Here is an 18,971-nt window from a genome sequence, read left to right on the forward strand (position 1 = left end):
GGAGAGTCAGGGTCCATTAGGTTTATTTTGCATCTGCAGTTGGAGTCGCGTTAAATCTATTGCCTAATTTCCTTTGTCTAAGTTGATTTCCCTTTGGCCAGGAGGCAAATGGATCAATAATATTTTTTATGCCGACATTATGTTGCCTGAAGGAAAATTTCCATCGGCTCACTGTGCCTGTTGTCAGTCCTGTAACTGGGGCTGTGTGCTGTTTGGGCAACCAGGGACCTCTGCAGATGTGCACGTGAGGCCTAATATCTGCACAGAGCCCACGAGGGTGTGCTTCTAGGGGGGACAGTCAATAGGCTGCCCCCCCCACAGGGCCGAGCTGAGGATTTTGGCACATGTTGTTCTGTATATACTGTAAAATAGACAGCTTCGTTTCATTTTTCCTTTCTTGTGAAGCCCTTTTTCTCTATGTCCTTTTCTACATTTCGAAAGCTTTCTGCCTCTCCAAAATTTCTTAAAGATGCTTTCTTTACACTTCTGTTACAATATTTTCTTTCTGTCCCCCCTCACTCCCTCCCCTGCTGTGATTCTGCCCTTTTCCTATCACAGGGGAGGGATATGTTCACACTTTGCTCCCAGTTCTATTCTCCTACTGCTAGGCATTTAAAGAAAGCTAGGATTCTGGAGGCAGAATAATGAGAAGGCAATTTTCCACAAGAAAAAAAATTGGAGCATTTATCTATGTGGAAGGGTTGCTGAATTCCTCACATGGTGTGGGGGGAAAGACAGTATTACTCAGTTAGCTACAAACAGATATTTATCGCATGCTCACTCTGTATAAGAAATAGCATTGCTGAGTGCTGGGGGTTGGGGACATAAACATAAGGTGTAATACATGCCATCAAAGAGGCTGCATTCTGGTTGGACAGATGAGATATAAACATGGGAAAGGATAAATAACTCTTGGAAGAAGAAAATAATAACAGTTCAACACATTGATACAAGAGGTGGAGAGGGTGTCATGTGCTTGACTTCATGACAAATGAGTGGTCCAAATCATTGTCCTGAGTTGAGGTCATCAAACTTTAAGAGAAAACTGGTTTGGGCTTGGGAAAGGGCCTTGAACTAACTGAATCCTTTGGGGTGTCTCTGCATAAGTAGAAAGGGGGCAGTAAAACTACCCAGATGGAGAAGTCAGGAGTAAATAAAGGAAAATGGGAAAGGTACATTCAAGGGGCAATCAAAAGTCGGAAAGGCGGGCGATCAGGATGGCAGGCAGTTGGAGATAAGATGAGTCCTGGCCAGACGGCCAAGTGTTTTACGTGTTGGTTTAAGTATAGATTTTTCTGTTAAGCAGCGTGAGCTATTGTATGTGTTTGAGTGAGAGTTTGAATTGATCTAAATCTGTGCTTTCCAATCTTCACATGGCACAAGTAGAAAATGATCTTATTTGTAGTGTACAGGGCAGTAATGAGAAGAGGATTTGGAGGCTGGGAGGAGAATGTTGCCTAAACAACTGGTCCTGATTTGCCCGGAACTTCCCCAGTTTTAGCAGTGAAAAGTCCTGTGTCCAGACAAATCCTTCAATCTGAAGCTGCACCAGGACTGCTTGTCACGTGGGGGGATGCTTTTGGTCAAAAGTGACTAGCCCCCAGGCTCTGCCTACCTGGTCACCCTGGGGCCTGAGAGTTTGGGTCTGGGCCCATCAGTTGGGAAACTGATTAAATAGTATTTTAGGGTGTGTGCAGGATGGATTGGAGTCAGGGAGGATGGTCAGGAGTCTATTGGTGGAGTCGGCTTGAGAGGATAAGGACTCAGGCAAGATGATAGCATCAAAAAAAAAAAAAAAGAATTGATTTTTTTTTTTTTTGCTTTGGGAAGAAAAATCCTCCATGACAACTTGGTGAAAGATTGGAAATGGAGTGAGAGAGAGGAGTCAGAAGTGACTTTAAAACAACTGCAGCTTTGTTCATTTATGACCCAAGCATTTACTGAGTGCCAACTGGGTACAGTACATCGTCTTCAAAGCTGAGTGACAGATGTCTTCCCCTAATGTAACTTAGGATCTAACTGAACAGATAAGAAACACTCCAAATAATTAAAATAACTATAATATAAGGTGAAAGGTCGGGGTGCGTGGGCCAGTGGTTACGAGGCAGGGGAGTTAGAGCAGAACTGGGTCGCTGGATTCAGATCCCAGTTGTACCCATATGTGACCTTGGGCGAGTTATTCACCTCTTCGAGGCTCAGTTTCCTCTCAGCAAAATATAGAAACACTAATAATTGTACTCTCTGAGGGGAAGGAGATAATATCTTCAGCCTGCTGCATGGCATATAGTAAAATTTTAAGAAACATTAATATTAATATTATCATTATCCTGTATAAAATGGTAAAACAGTAGACATTACAAGCTAGCAGGTTATCAAAGGTACCAAGGAAATGGTATCAAAGGAAATGACTTTTATAATGTGGACTCCTAGGGGAAAATAGATTAAATAAATCAACAAGTCCCAGAATTCCAGTTGTTTTGTCAGTCATACTGTCCGTTTATACTTATCCTCTTCCACACATTTAGTTTGTAATTGGTGTGTCAGTGGGACACAATTGTCACTACAATTTCAGTAAAATATCCCTTACACATTGCACAGGGCTGTTAAAACAATTTTGGACATCTGATAGCATGTGACAGTACTTTGCAGGTAAGGCTCTCTGTGTAATTTCTTTGTGTTAGGTCTTTAATCTGGGTTGTATAGAGATGGCTAACTTCTACAGTTAAAAAATATATTTTGTTATTTTAAGTCCAAATTTCTGATTATTTCCATTGGATGGATACTAAAAGAGGAATTACTGTATCAAAGGGTATGTGTATTAAAGGATTCTGTATATGTTGTTATCACCTCGTGGTTCCTTGCCAGCTTTAGGCACAATCTTTTTTTTTTTGCTTTGACTTTTGTTATTTTTGCAGGTAAAAATTGTTAGTTTTCAGCTATAAATTGGATATATCTGAACACTAAGTAAGTTGAATACTTTTTCATGTTTATTATTAATTGGGAGTTTTTTTCTTATAAAGAAATATCTGTTCATGCCCTTTGTTCATTTTTCTTTTGGTAGCATAATACTATTTGTCTCCTTATTTAAATGGTTTGTCATATTTCTTGCAAACTCCCCAATGTTCTTTTGAGGAATACGTGCTATAGTTACATGAAACTATTTTGCATAAACTATAAAGCATTACATGTATATGTATGCATGTTATTATTATTGAAACATTGACTTTGTTCGTATGTTAGAATGATGTTATAACAAAGAGGTCCTTGCAAATTCAGAAATAGGTATGACTGGAGTGTCAGCTTCATTCGGGCAGGGGTTTTGTCTCTTTTATTCACTGCGGCATTCTCAGTACCTACAACAGCGTATGAATGAGTATATGATAAACCCACAGATGGATAGGGATTGTCTACAATGTTCCATCAAGATGACTTCTTCATTTCATTTTCTTTTTTTGCCCCAAGCCAGAAGTGAATAGACTTGTATATAACTGGGAGAACAGAGCTGTGAAAAAAATGGTCTTAAAATCCTGAATTTAGAAAATTTATTTCTTAGAACCTAACTTCCTTTACAGAAACACTGTAAACCTAATTAGTAATCCTACCTATTTATTTAAGTGATAAACCAGAGACAAGCAGATTTTAATGATGCAAGCATGGCTTTCAGCAATATGATAAAAGACCCAAATTGTTGCTTTGTTTTTAATATACAATCATTTCTAACTCCTAAATATATGGGAAACCTCCTAGTCTTCCTGTGCCTCATTTGTTGTTTTCTGGACACCTATGAGAATAAATTGTACGCAAGGGCTAAAAGAAAACATGACAATATGTCTTAAAATTCATTCATTCTTTGGTTGCCTACTTTTGGGGAAAGGTTTTGCATAGAAATTTATGCTGCTAAGTATAATCTCCTACATAGACCTAAATTCAACTACCCCACCAGTGCCTGGTACCATCTTCTCTTCTAAAGTTTTTCTGTCCTGTTGTTATCCCTAATTATCCTACTTTGCATTATGTTTTCCTTTTAAGGGGCTTTAGTATTTCTGGAAGAAGTTGTTGTAAAATTTCATATAAATAAATGAGCATTTTACTCCAGTCTTGTGTTCTGGGTAGATCACTGACAGTGGGAGGCAATACATGGTGGTTAATCAGTTAGTATTTGAGTCACAGAAACTCTTAACTATGATCTCAGGTGACTTAGCTTCCCTGAGCCTCAACTGCTTCATTTAAAATACCTGTAAAATAGGTATTTTTTAAAACCCTGCTTCCGTAGGGTGGTAAGGAAAATTAAGTAAAAGGATGAAAAGATTTAAGCACCGGGCTTGACATATGGCATGCAGTAAACGGAAGCTGCAACTGAATATCATTATTATTTACCATCATCGTGTTCATCATAGATGACCTGATCCTGACGTGCAGCCGCTGAGGGGCAGCTATTAGTAAATGTAAGAAAAGCAAGTGAAATGTCAGAGGTGAATGCTTGAAGAAAGAGAGATCCCTGCAAGAAACTATCCCAGAAGTAACTCACCAGGATATGCTGGTCAGGGTTCAAACAGAGAAGTAGAACCACTTGGAGATATAAATATAGATATAGGTATATGTATAGATATAGATATGCATTCATATACACATATATACATACATGCATTTGTGTACACATACACACAAAAAGGTACATGTATGTATATATATAGATGTGTATGTATGTATACATATGCATGTGTGTATATAGACCCACATAGGTATACATATAGACATATACATATATGCACACATATGATTGACCTGCCACAATTCTAGGAGCTGGTTATACAGTGTTTACAAGGCTTTCTATCTTTATGTCTGATGTTGGAGGTTAAAGTCCAGCGGGCAGGCTTTCAAGAAGAGACGACGGGGGTAAAATAGAAAGAGCAAGGACTAGGTGGAAGCACAAGCATAAGCTGGAGCCCCACAGGAACGGAGTGGAGCCTGCGCTGGATCTTGTCACCTCCGCCCTTGGTGGTGTGGTGTGGGCGTCTGCCTTTGGTCATGGGATCCAACACACACCTGGCCCAGGAATCATAGCAGCTGAAGGAGGATTCAGGGTAAGGCAGAGGAGATGCTGCCTGATGGGTCCTCACACCAGGAGTTGAGCTTACAGATAATTTGAGCTGTCGGTTGTTGCTTCACTTCCACCCTCCACCCTCCAAAGCATAGATGCCATTACCAATGTGAGGATCTGTTTTAAGGATGAAGACACTGAGGCTCAGAGAGGTCAGTCATTTTCCCAAATCCCACAGCTGGAAAGGACATGGCTGGGATTCAGAGCTGGCATGGTTGCCACCAGTGTTTAATCCCTTAAACTTGGGAAGCCTCCCAAAAGGGTAGGGGAGGACGGAAGAGGCCCCTACAGCACAGATGTTAAGACTTGGTCTCTGGAGCTAGACCTGTTCAATTCATAATCTGGCCTCTCCACTTACAGTGTAACCTGGGACAAGTTGCTTAACCTTGGTTTGCCTCAATTTTCCCATCTGTCAAATGGGCATAATTAGAATACCCATATCAAAGGCTGCTATGTAGAGTCAGAACGTTAAGATATGTAAATTCTTTGTAACAGTGCCCAGAGCTTTAAGCACCCTGTGAATGTTGGCAGTCATCACCCCAGTTTGCTCAAGTCAGCAAGATTTCTGCAGTGGCACATCGCTTGTCAGGCCCTCCTTGGGTGTCACTCCCTTTCCCGCCTCCATTATGGATGAGTCTGCCCTTAGGCGAGTTTGGTGGTGTAGCTGAGTCAGTTTCTCGGGCTGCATTTCTGCAGCTTTTCAGCATCGCCACCTTAGCTTCTGAGCCTCATGCCTACTCCAGGCTGACAGGGGAGATGATGCAGTGACTATAGTAGCCCCAGCTCCTGCCTCTCACCCGCCAGTAGAGTCCTTCCTAGAAGCAGGTACCTTTTCAGTCTGGTCAAGTCAGAGCTAGACAACTTGATTGCTAATTGGGACTCAAAAACGCTCTATTTTAGGAGGACCCAGGAAATGCTGGAGTGTACCACGGCTGAAATGGATCATTAGCTGTCACTAATTCTTGCGCAGATGGAAAGCACATAATTGCTCAGTGTTAAAATTCCAAGTGTTCTGGTAACCTTTGTAATGAGTGAAGAACGTAGCGCTTTCATCCTGTGAGCAGGGGGATGGTCACTGGTGGCTGGGGTGTGGTGGAAGGAGAACGGAGTTGGGGACCAGCCTGCTTGTGTGTTATTTCTGACCCTGCCGTTTACTTACCGGGCAACTTGAGCAAGTTACTCAATCCCTCTCAGTCTCCATTTGCTCATCTGTTAAACGGCGATAATAATGTGGAATGCTCAGAAATTAAGTGAGGCAATAACGCACACGGAAGTGCCTGGAATATGGCAGGGGCTTAATGACAGTGACCAGACCTGGAACTTGCTGGGATGGTCACCAGCGTCCCTCTGCCTCATAACTTGTTGGTTACCCGTCCCATCCTCCTTTGTGCTCTTTTCATTATTTCTTTACCCCTCCACCTTTTTGTCTCTGTTTCTCTCCTGGTCTTTTATTTTTTTTCTTTTTGTGGCTCTCTCCCTTTGTCAAGATTTCAGGTCTTCCAATCCTCTCAAGAGCCTTGGGTTTTTTCGCTATTGCAGCATTTAGAGAAGGAGTCAACAAATTCCTTTTGTAAAGGGCCAGGTAATAAATGTGTTGGGCTTTATGGGCTGGAGGGTCTCTGTTGCTACTATATAACTCTGCCATTGTAGTACAAAAGCAGCCATAGGTAATATGTAAATGAAGAAACATGGCTGTGTTCCAATAAAGTATTATTTTCAAAAGCAGCCTGTGGAGCAGATTTGATCTGCAAGTCATAGTTTTCCAACCCCTGATTTAGAGTTTTGGAGATTACAGACTCCTCTCATTGAACATCCACGGTCAGCTCCTCTGATGGACATCCTGGATCTCCAGTTTCCTCCATGACACTGAGGAAGCCTTTGATGTCTCAGTGGCTCTTGTTCCCTGTATTTCCACAGCATAGTTGTTAGACAGTGGATCAAGAAGTTATTGGAAAGAGTTACTTTGGTATTCACAATGGAAGACCGTTTAAGTCTAGAAGATTCTAAAGAAATCCCATTTAGGCAATTGGATCATAAGTGATTCTATCAATTCAAAACTGACTGATGGGGGCCGGCCTGGTGGCTCATGCTGTTAGAGCTCCATGCTCCTAACTCCGAAGGCTGCCGGTTCAATTCCCACATGGGCCAGTGGGCTCTCAACCACAAGGTTGCCTGTTCAATTCCTCGAGTCCCACAAGGGATGGTGGGAAGCGCCCCCTGCAACTAAGATTGAATACGGCACCTTGAGCTGAGCTGCCGCTGAGCTCCCGGATGGCTCAGTTGGTTGGAATGTGTCCTCTCAACCACAAGGTTGCCGGTTTGACTCCTGCAAGGGATGGTGGGCTGTGCCCCCTGCAACTAGCAACTAGCAACGGCAACTGGACCTGGAGCTGAGCTGCGCCCTGCACAACTAAGACTGAAAGGACAACAACTTGACTTGGAAAAAAGTCCTGGAAGTACACACTGTTCCCCAATAGAGCCCTGTTCTACATCCCCAATAAAAATTAAAAAAAACAAAAACAAAAAACTGATTGATGGTATTTGAGAAGCCAGCATTAGGTAAAATTTGCTCATCATAGCAGAAATATCTAAACATGTTGTTGGTACTGTGCATGTTGCATATTTATCGACTAATCATCTCAGCCCACTTCCGAAGGAGCTTGTAGACCCTGTGCTGTGGTTAACGCAAGCTGCTCTTCATTATTAAAGGGAAAAATCCTTTTTACTTCACAGCCCTAAGTTCAAGATCTAGCTATGTCATGTGATAGCTATATCCTAGGTTATTTAACCTCATTCAGCCTCAGTTTTCCCATCCATAAAATCGTGATAACAGTCATTGATATCATAGGTTTACTGTGAGGATTAAATGAGATAATGTTTTTAATACCTATCACAGAGCAAGGCAGCCCATATGTTTTTGTTATGGTTTTTCATAAGAAAATGTTTTTGACAATTTTGGAGTTTCTGAGAGCCCCTTTGATTGTGACTTGGGAGGAGAATCATGCACTGTTAGGCTGGCCTCATCACCTCCTCGTGGTGCTGGGGCCAGCCCTCCATTCTTAGGAGGCCAGAGCTAGAAATTCTGACTTTTGACTGGTGCTGCAGCCCATCTTAAGCAGTCTGCATTCATGATTCTCTTACCTGGCCACAGATTTTGCTTCTCTCCTTCACTAACATACTTCACACCCTGGTTGTCAAGAAGTTATTTTTCAGTGTCAAACTACATTTCATCTGCCAGCATTTATGCTTACTACCTTTTTATTCTCCTCAGTAGGGATGGAGGGAAAATAGGTCATCTTCTTCCTTTCAAAAAAAGAGTAAAGTTAAAAGTCCCCCAGACATTTCTGTTGTCCAACTTTCTCTTTTTCACTCTTTTTCATCCCTTTAGTGGAGAACCCTACTGTCTTCCCTTCATAGTGCAGTCATTCTTTTTTCTTCTTAAAATATGGCATGATAATAAACAGAACATAATAATAAGCACCTAGCCTGGTCTGAACTTTTAGGCAGGATAGTGTGTGAATTTTACCCAGGGTGTTGCGGTATAGAAAACTGACATCTTTTTTCTGCCCAAGTTGCACCTATAGAGAGTCTGTCAAACAATGTCATCTTGCCAAGGGCAAGACAGCTCCCCAGGAAGGATAATGGTATAATTACAGGACCAAGTCCACACACCACCCCCAGGAAGTGATTTCTAAGTCTTATCAATATGTCAGGCCAACAGCTCACCTTCTAAAAGCTAATCATCATAACTCACCTATAAGCACCTACCTGTTTAATATTCATAGGACATACATCCTAGTATCATGCTAGTTTTTGCTGATTCACATTCAGTTCCTGTTCTTTTAAGACACTAAATTATTTTTAGTTCCCCACTTTCTGAAAACCAGTATATAGAACATGCAATATTTATGTTAAGTAGTAATTCAGAAATTTGCTAATAACTTAATTTTGGATAAATAAACATGTATATAAAATGCCTCCTATTTGCTCAGTGCTGTGTGAGCCACAGGGGGTGAAGAACGTGGTACCTACCTCCAAGGTCAGCTTTCCAGCATCTGAATCCTGTTTATCTCACCATGAGCTGCACCACCGTCCATGACCTACATGACAGCTCCAAGGACAAAGTAGCAGGGTTACCTGATCAGTTTATTTCTTGAAGTCGTAGTTTGCACAGCATTTTTATGAACCTGCATTAAATGTCTTGTCATCACTGAGCACCAATAGAGTTCCCAAGTTATTGTTCAATTTAGATTTAATAACGTGGCTGAAAGAACTCCCATTTTCTCTTCCGTGGGAGGTCAGTGTAGAAGTCTGAATACAGGGTGGAAGATTAATGGGTGCAGTGAATAGCAACTTTGCTTAATAACGACAATGTACTTGAAGTAGCACCATTTAGCATTTCCAGAGATGTGGCTGCTTTGCTTCCCATTTATATAACGTGTCACATCCAAGAAATGACAAGAGAGATAGTTTGAAATAGACAGTTGGAATTCACGTCAAAAAAAAAAAATCTTCTATGATGATCACATTGAGAATGACCAATTTCAGTTTAAGGAATTTTTAATAACACCCTAAATCCCTTGCTGCTAACAGAAAACAGCCTAAGAAACATTAGGAACTATGAGACAAGCTGTTTTCCATGTGCTTTCTGGTGGATGAAGAATGTCTTCATTGATTGAATGCTTTCCTGGTAGCTTCTCCTAGAGTTTTCAAGGGACAACATTGTATAGTGGTTAAGAGCCCACCATCTGTCTCACCTGAGCTCCATGAACTTAACTAGCTCTGACACATTGGGTGAGTAATTAATGTTTTGGTGTCTCATCATCCTCATCTATTACGAGGTAGTAAAAAGAGTACCTGTCCCATAGGGTTGTTGGAAAGATTTACTGACTATTGTTCTTTCGTGTTGAATATACAAAGCATCCTGTAGTACAATATAGAGAGATTAATTATATTTTTTAAGTGCCACTAATAGTCCTGACATGATCCTATTAACATTTTTTGGTTCTCATGGCAACCTACTGATAAGAATCTATCTGTGCCATGGACAAAATGACTGAGTAGGAGAAAATAAACAAAACACCTAAACACGTCATTTCCCTGAGATTAGGAAGACCCATATTGCTCTAAGAAATTTTTTCCTCTCCACAGTGTTCTCTCTGAGTGCACATGGGCGGTGTTGCAGTCTCCTGCAGGCTTTGCTTCAGTGATTTTTCTCATCTATAAGAGCACGCGGCTCTTTGATTGAAAGCTATGTGCAAAGGAACAGACTGTTTTTCTGCAGCTGTGATCTGAGTGGTATCAAAGTTATTGACTAAGTTGGAAAATAGCTTAATGTTATCTTCGGGGCTTCTGCTTTCCTGTCGGCTTGGACCTTGGAGATGTGTATAATTGGGACTCAGTAAGACAACCTTGACACCCCTCTGCAGAGAGACGTGCCTGTTTGATACGGGCTCAAAGCAAACTTGACAAAGAGCAGCTTTTCCCTTGGGCAGAGTGACCGCTGAGAACACCCTTCCTGTGAATTTGCTAATGAAGAGTCAATGGCCTAGAACTCCAGCCTCACTGGCCACCCGGATGGGAAGGCTTTAATCATCCTTATCCCTCCTGTCACCACTGGGACAGGCCAACAGCCTGACCAGCCAATCAGTAATTAGAGAAAAGGTATTTCTCGTAAATGCTACTCTCCTGAGCTGACACACATATTGTTAAATTTGAAAAATATTTGATAATGACTCTCGCAGCTCTTGGGTTTTGCTTACAAATGGAATCAGAGCATCGACCCACATTTGCCTGTGTTCTGCAGACAGATTTGGATAAAAATGGCTTTTAGTTCTTTCTGAGTCACAGACCTTTTGAACTCTGCCTCAGAGACATCCATAGGCTCTTCATTAAGGGAGTTACTACTCTCCAAAGGACAAGGTCATTACCAGTCAGGATCTTTGGCTACAAATCATACCGTATTTCCCCGAAAATAAGACCTAGCTGGACAATCAGCTCTAATGCGTCTTTTGGAGTAAAAATTAATATAAGACCTGGTATATAATATAACATAATATAATAATATAATTAATATAAGGTCTTATATTAATTTTTGCTTCAAAAGACTCATTAGAGTTGATTGTCAGACTAGGTCTTATTTTCGGGGAAACACGGTAATAACCAACTTGCTCTCACTTAAGCAACAACACACTCCGTGGAAAGGCATGGGAATGTCACAGACAGAAGGAAGAGTCAGTGCCCCAGGCTTTGGAAAGGCAGTGGCCAGCATAGCCCTGGGCAGCCCGCAGCAGGAGTGGGTCTGTGTTCAGGGATGCACCCTCCAATCACATTTCATTTGTTTGTCGTTCTGCCAAAGATTCAAATTCCTGGGACACAAGAACACAATCGCCCATCTCTTGGTTAGGGAAGAACAGGGCACCAAGCCTAACAGTCTTGCCAGTTTATCTCCATTGGGAGAGAGAAGTTTCTTAAAGAAAAATTGGGGTGCTGACACCAGTGGAGGAGGAAACAAATGCCAAGAGACAAAATACAGCCTTTGCTACCCTGCATTCCTCAGTAGGTGGCCCCTTTATGAGCCGAAATGCCACTATGCAGATCCATGACACCTGCTCTAATTTATCCGACAGCGTTGTGTACCTTGTGATTTGTTAGTCCTTTGAATTACTCTTCCTTTTAGTCATAGCCTGGACATGTGTGTTCTTGCTGCCTTCCAACATAGTCTTCCAACATTCAAAGCCCTACCTGCTCGCCAGGTAACACCAGACCCACCAGCTCTGCAGAGGAGGTTGCATGAGTGACTTTGACTTTCACACCTGGACCTGTGTTGCCCTTTGAGCAACTTATGAAAACTTGGGAGATGTTTTGTTATTTTTCCATAAAGTTCTGAGAAAAATGGGTCTCACCCTTGTGCTGTATGACGATGGTCCCATTCAAAAGATGGTGCTTAACGCTCACCTCTGTCAGGGGCCTAACATTGGAACAAGGCCTAGGGGGCAGTTGGGCTCAGCCTTCATGCTTAAGAAAGGCCTCAAATTTGTACTTTGGAGATTATCACAAAAGGAGATTTTTCAGAAAGTTTTGGATATACTGCAAGCATTAAAGGAAACAGATGTATCAGGCAGGGTTCTTAGCTGCAACCAAGTGAAATCCACTCTGGGTAGTAAAAAGGTGGGATGGGGGGGATGTATTAAGACAACTGATGGCTCAGAGAATCCCCAGGAGAGCCAGAGGCCCAGACTCAGAGGCTACACAGTCAGGAGCAAGGCTTCAGCTCTACCACAGGGCAATGGAGAGCCCCAGGCTGCCCCTGGGCACAAGTACCTTGGATCACTTCGCTGAGGTGGGGCTTGGACCCTACTGCTAAACCTCTGTCATGGCCAGTCCTAAAAGCAGGATGTGTCCATCTCCACCCTCACCCACTTGGATTCCTGTGACACCTGCTGCCTGAGTTACCAGCTTGCTGTGCAAAATCTGGTGCTAGGGCACCACTTTGGAGGAGGCCAGGTCACATAACTGGGCCCAGTTGCAAAGGAGGCTGGGAAGGCACTTTTCTGGCTTCTGCGTTGGAATAGAAGGCCTCTGCCTTGGAGGAAGTGTGTTCAAAGGAACAACAGGTGTTCTTACAAAGACAATTGTGTGACTTTAAACTTGTGTTCATTCCATTAATGGATCACATCTCCCATATGGTACTAGTAATGAATAGATTTTAAATACATTTTATAGTTTTATAAATCTTGTGTTGATGTTGCATTCAATTTTTGTTTAGAACAAATATTGAGAATGTACCACTTTTTTTTTTAACCTTCTTATGGCAGGGTTACAGATATACCAGTATTCCCAAAAAGTGAAAGCAATTCTGACCTCTCTGAGGTTCATCTCATATCAAATTGTGTGAACTTTGGACAAACTCTTACACAGCTATTTCAGCATTATCACGTGACATGGGGTAACAATACTTAGGTGCATATTTATCAGTGTTGATAATCTTGGTATTGCTAGGTATTGATGAACAAGTGTTTCCTATAATTTGATAAAATGCAACTAAGAATGATAATTGTAACAATTTTACTTTAGTTATTTATTTATTACTAATGAACTTGTAGAGCTTACAAGAAATGTTAAGTACACAACAGACATTTGGGTGCTTACATCCTGTTTAATTTCGTGTTCTATTTCCAAAGCATAGTCACATCCCAGAGGACAGTGGAGGCAAGAAATAAACCCCTCAGGAGGAAAACGGTGCAATTCTTTCTTTGTTCATTTTATAAATATCTATTAAGCACCTACTGTGTGCTGGGGATAAAACAACATGGTCTCCTTTTTTTTTAGTAGCTGGGTTCTGTTTATTTTAAAATGTAAAACAAAGATACGGTTCTTTCATTATTAATTTTTTGAAGACTATAATATATTGAAGTAAAATTTGTTTCTTTGTAATTTCTCCTCGTTGGCCTTAGTTTTACTATGTGCATCATCAGGAAGTAAATACAATCCTTCTCAAAAATAAATATTCAAGTGTTTGGAGGCAATTATTTTTCTCCAGCTTAGATTTGTGTTTTGGAGGCAAGCACCCTAAGTTACTACCAGGGATCCTCTTGCAAGACACCCGCCCCCCATTGTTACACTGCAAACATGGTCTCTTTCTTAAAGTGTGCATTAAGTCGGAAAAGAGGGACTTATCAAGACATCCTCACAATGATTCAGATCATGCTAATCCACAGAGGAAAGATGCTCGTTATGCCCTGGGTCAGCAGGGTTGACTTCTAGGGACCAGGATTATTTTTTTTTTCCAGCTTTATTGAGATATAACAGATATGGAGCCAGGAGTCTTGAGGGGAGTCTTAGGGAAGGGAGGGGGGCGGACATGAGTGTGAGGAAGGCATTCAAGGGTAAAGCAGAAGCGTGAAAGCTCCTAAAAGTTGGAGATTTGCAGCTCTGGCTGGAAGGGGAAAATTGGGGAGGGATGGCACCCTGTCAGATGCCTTCAAATGTGAAAGTGGAAACACATTTTTTTTTTTTTTTTTTTGGCTGCTTGTGATAAAGCCTAGAATTTACATTTTGTGTTAATTTGACCTCATTTACATAATGCCTATTATAAAGAATTGCTTAGATGTTGCCTAATTATCTTCTTTCTCTTGTTAACCCAAAGGCTGAGAAAGTCAAAGTAATGAATTACCTTTATTTGGCCGAGGCAGAGAAATCTGATTTGATATTTTGCTGTCATAGACCTTTTGCTTCCATATTTGTTTTTTTGCATATTCACTTTTTCGTAGCCCACAAAAACACTTTACTCTGTTACATTTTGTTTTGTATTTGTCCATATGCATGCATTTTCCTTATAGTGGACATATTTTCTATACCTTTTTTCATTTTATATTACATATTTTTTTTTTTTTGCTTTCCCAGTGTATTCTTAATTCTAGTCTTTCATAGATGCCCAATATTCCATTGAATAGTCATTGGAAAACTGTTATGCTTGTTTTTCAATAGTTTAGGCAATCTTTGTGTGTAAAGCTAATTTCTTCTGTTAGATTATTTTCCTAAGAGCATCAGTAACTCTTAACTTCTCATTAGGAAAAATAAAGTTTTATGATTTAGGGGTTTTGCTTTTTCGCCTCTCATTCTTGTATGTCAATAACCATCTTTAGCATGCATTTTTATGCATCCTACCTTTTCTATATAGCAGCCTTACTACTGTACCAATCCAGACATGTTTATGGAACATTGTACAATACAAGCCAAGAGTTTCTGCCATCAGTGTTACTGGGATATGTAGGAAAGCAGTGACCCAGACTATGGAAATACTGTCACAAAGAGGTTGTGATGGTCATAAAATGTCTCTTTAACCTGCAGGTCTGAAGTTCCTCTATATTATTTCCTAGATTTTCTTTGAATTTGTGTCTTTCATCACCAACTCGTAACTCATCATAAATCATTCTATATTTAGTAGTTCTTTAGATAGTTTATTCATTTTCTTACATTAGTGGCATTACTTGCTATTTGATCAGTACCCTTCCTTCTTAGTATTTGAAATTATTGTTGTATTTGTACCTACCTCCTATTCATTAGTGATCTTTTAAACTTTTCTTTGTATCAGTCAGTTGGTTCTTAAGACCACTGCAAGCTCCAGCCATACGACCCAGTGATTCCATTTCTGGGTGTTTACACTAGAGAAGTATTCACAAAAAACATGCCCATGAATGTTTATAACAGCTTTATTCATCATCATTAAAAACTGGAAACAACCCACGTGCCCTTTAATAGATGAATGGATAAATATCACGTTGTATCCACACAATGGAATACTACTCAACAATGAAAAAGGAATGAGCTATTAATACACATAACAACTTGGATAAACCTCCAAATAGTCATACTGAATGAAAAAAGTCAATCTCAAAAGGTTATATACTCTACGATTCCATTTACATGACATCCTTTTTCTTTTTTTTTCCACAGTGAAAAATTTTTATATTTAGAATTAGCCAGCTGGACTCAGTTTAGATGATCCCAATTTTGTTGGCAACATCCAAAGCATCATAGTCGGAGCCAGTTGAACATATGCCTTCTTCTCTCCATGAGGCCTGATCAGGGTGTTGACCTTGGACTTGTCAATGTCACAGAGCTTCTTCACAGCCTGTTTGATCTGGTGCTTGTTGGCTTTGACATTCACAATGAACACAAGTGTATTATCGTGTTCTCTCTTCTTCATAGCTGATGCAGTAGTTAGGGGGAATTTGATTATGGCATAGTGGTCAAGCTTGTTTCTCCTGGGGACACTGTTCCAAGGATATTTGGGCTACCTTGAGCTGCAGTGTCTCGGGCTGTCAGAAGGTAGGTGGCATGCAGATCTCCATTTTGCTCTTTGGTTGGTTGCATTTTTGTGGCTGTGGACGCCTACTGCTTTCTTTGCCGTCAAAGCCTTTGCTTTTGCTTTGGCTTTGGGAGGGGCGGTGGCTTCCTTCTTTGCTTTAGGCACCATTTTCATGGAAAAGCTATATGGTATCTTGAAAAGAGAAAGCTATAGTGATAAAGAAGAGATCAATGGTTTCTAGGAGTTACAGATGAAGGGAGAGTGTGACTACAAAGGGATAATATGTTAATTTAATTTAAAAATTAATGTTGATTTTAAAAATATAAAAATTCCCAGTTTCATCAAACTATGTAGTTATATGTCTTTTGACAATTTACTTAACCTCTCTAAATCTCAATTTCTTTAACCTGTAAAGTGTAGAAAATACTCTCTACCTTGAAGAAGTGTTGTAAAGATGAAATAAGATGTTATAAAGTATCTACTTGACATCTAAGAGGCTCCTTTTTTTCTTTTCTATGGTAATATTTTATTGGGAGCAGATTCTTTTTATTATTTTTATCATCTGTTTTTATTTGTTTATAGTTGTTTGGCTCTTGGGGAACAGATTGGAGCTATTGAGGGTTTCAAGCAGAAAGTGCCATGATTTGATTTTCATCTTAAAAAGATCATTTGAGCAGCTTTGTAGAGAGCGGTGAGGAGTGTAGGAGGGTAAGAATGGTAACAAAAAGGCCAGTGAGAGGTTTTGGGGTTGTCCAGATGAGAGATGGTAGTGGTGTGGAGCAATGGAGGGGAGAAAAGCGGGCAGGTTTGAGATTTATTTTTTGGGAGGTGGAACCAAGACTTAATGACAGTTTGGTGGGTTAGGAAACGTAGATGGTGGTGTCATTTACTGAAATGGCAAATTTAAGGGAGAAGCAAAGTTGAGTGGCTGGGTGGTGGTACTCATTGATAAAAGGATTTTGTTTGGACTTGTTAGGAGTGGAAAGCGAGTTAAGTAGCTGCATGTGGCATTCTGTGGCCAAGGACCTGGCCAGCAGTGTCACGTTCATTTCTAGGAGTGCAGCACACACAGCTGTAAATCTCGCAGCTCCATCCTTCCAGATTAGGTTTGGAGGAGCTTTTATCTGCTCTTCCTTTGAACCAGCCTTGGGATTTTTTTTTTTTTATTTTTTTTTTTTTTACAAAGCACTTCTTTTCAATGCATTTCTGAGAGGGCTTCTAGAAACTTCTACCAGAATTCAGATTATTCTCATATTATGTACTGCTGCCAGATCCCCCACCTCCACCCCACTCCTTTTCCATTTAATGACATTAATGTGATTTAGGGAAAGGAGACATCCAACATTTCCAAATATCCAACCTGGAAGTCATCATAAATTTTGTATACGATTGAAAGAACAATAGTGCCCCTCATGTGAGGGGAATATATTCCAAGACCCCTACTGGATGCCTGAAACCACAGATGATAGTACTAAATCCTATATATTCTATGTTTTTTCCTATACAAACTTACCTTTTCGCTTAAGAGAATCACTCTCTTTTGCATATCCGAATTACTAGTATTACTGCTTTTGTGCTTTGGGGCCATTATTAAGCAAAATCAGGGTTACGTGAACACAAGCACTGCGGTACTATGACAGTCGCTCTGATAACTGAGATGGCTACTAAGTGACTAATGGGGAGGTGGTATATATACAGCGTGGAAGTTCTGGACAAAGGGATGATTCACATCCTGGGTGCAATCGAGTAGGATGGTGTGACATTTCATCACGCTACTCAGAAAGGCACACAATTTAAAACTTATGATTGTTTTTTTCTGGAATTTTCCATTTAATATTTCTAAACTGTAGTCGATTGCAGGTAACTGAAACCACGGAAAGCGAAACCGTGGATAAGGGTGAACTATGTATTAAACTACTGAGAGTGATGATGGTATGCAAATGAATGGCATACAACATGCTAAGAGATTATATGCTAACATATTTTGTTATTTTTATTATCCTCAAATTTCCAGTTTTGCCACAGACGAGAGAATGAAATTCATGATATGATTTTCCTTGATAACTATGAAATTCAATTTGATAACTGTCACTTAGCGATTGCTTCTGTGAAGGGTGGAACAAGAATGGTATTTGGGGAGAGGTACTGGGAAGCCTCATAAAGACCTGTGAAAAGTTAAAATTCTGTAGAGCTGGATATTGAGTCAGTGTGTCCATCAGACTCCTCTGTGTTGGAAATGTTTTATAATTAATAGTTTTTTTCTTTAAACATATAAATAAAAACTGATTTAAAATTTTAAATATGAGAGACAATGCCCTTCCTTCATCCATTTCATCCTCATTAATCACCATAAAGAATGATCTATTGGGTTTTTCTCTCAGAAAATGTAATTACGTTGTAATGAAATGTTAATGCTATGTTCTATTCTTAAAGTCGCTGTTCCAATGATGAAGCTATGTCTTAATAGAGTTGCTAAATTTTCTTCTAAGTCATTCTTTCAATATTTTATATTTGTCAGATGAGCTGGTGATGATCCAGCGCTTCTTTGTTTTTACAAACAGGACTATTTCAGCAAAAACTCATCACCAGGCTGTTAACTTCAACATCTTCGAAGGCATGGTGTGCCACGGGGTGCCCCTAGTGACTATTTCCAGAGGCAAAGTGGTATATGAAGCTGGAGTTTTCAGCGTCACAGCAGGACATGGGAAGTATATTCCTCGAAAACCATTTGCTGAATATATTTACAAACGGATCAAACAGCGAGACCAGGTGAGTTGTGTCTAAGTGGCTGTTGCGATAGGCTGGACTGTCACCCATTTCTGGATGTTGTTGTTGGTGTTGTCACATACACTCAATTTAACATATTCCTGGGATATCATGAGGTTCCTGACAAATGCCACGTTTCAAAGAAAGTATTATTTTTGCATTTTCCCTTATAGATTGGTGTCTATTAAGGGTTTCCTGATGGACCAAGTCAGGTTTACCCAGGCAAGTTCAGAACCTCTGGGGGCTTTGGGCAATCGGGTTAGTCAGGGTCCTCCGAGAAGCAGACACCCA

At 40.4% G+C, this 18,971-nt stretch overlaps 1 protein-coding gene across 2 annotated transcripts in view; it reads left to right on the forward strand.

The window, feature by feature from the left end:
* DPYS (dihydropyrimidinase) overlaps nt 1-18,971 on the forward strand; it is a 94,967-nt gene that overhangs the window by 47,106 nt on the left and 28,890 nt on the right. For both annotated transcript variants that reach the window (XM_074316270.1, XM_019750646.2), the window contains exon 8: nt 18,476-18,683. In XM_074316270.1, coding sequence (XP_074172371.1) covers nt 18,476-18,683 — 208 coding nt within the window. The remainder of the gene's footprint in view (nt 1-18,475; nt 18,684-18,971) is intronic.

This window comes from Rhinolophus sinicus, linkage group LG12 (assembly GCF_036562045.2).
Source record: "Rhinolophus sinicus isolate RSC01 linkage group LG12, ASM3656204v1, whole genome shotgun sequence".
Classification (NCBI taxonomy): domain Eukaryota; kingdom Metazoa; phylum Chordata; class Mammalia; order Chiroptera; family Rhinolophidae; genus Rhinolophus; species Rhinolophus sinicus.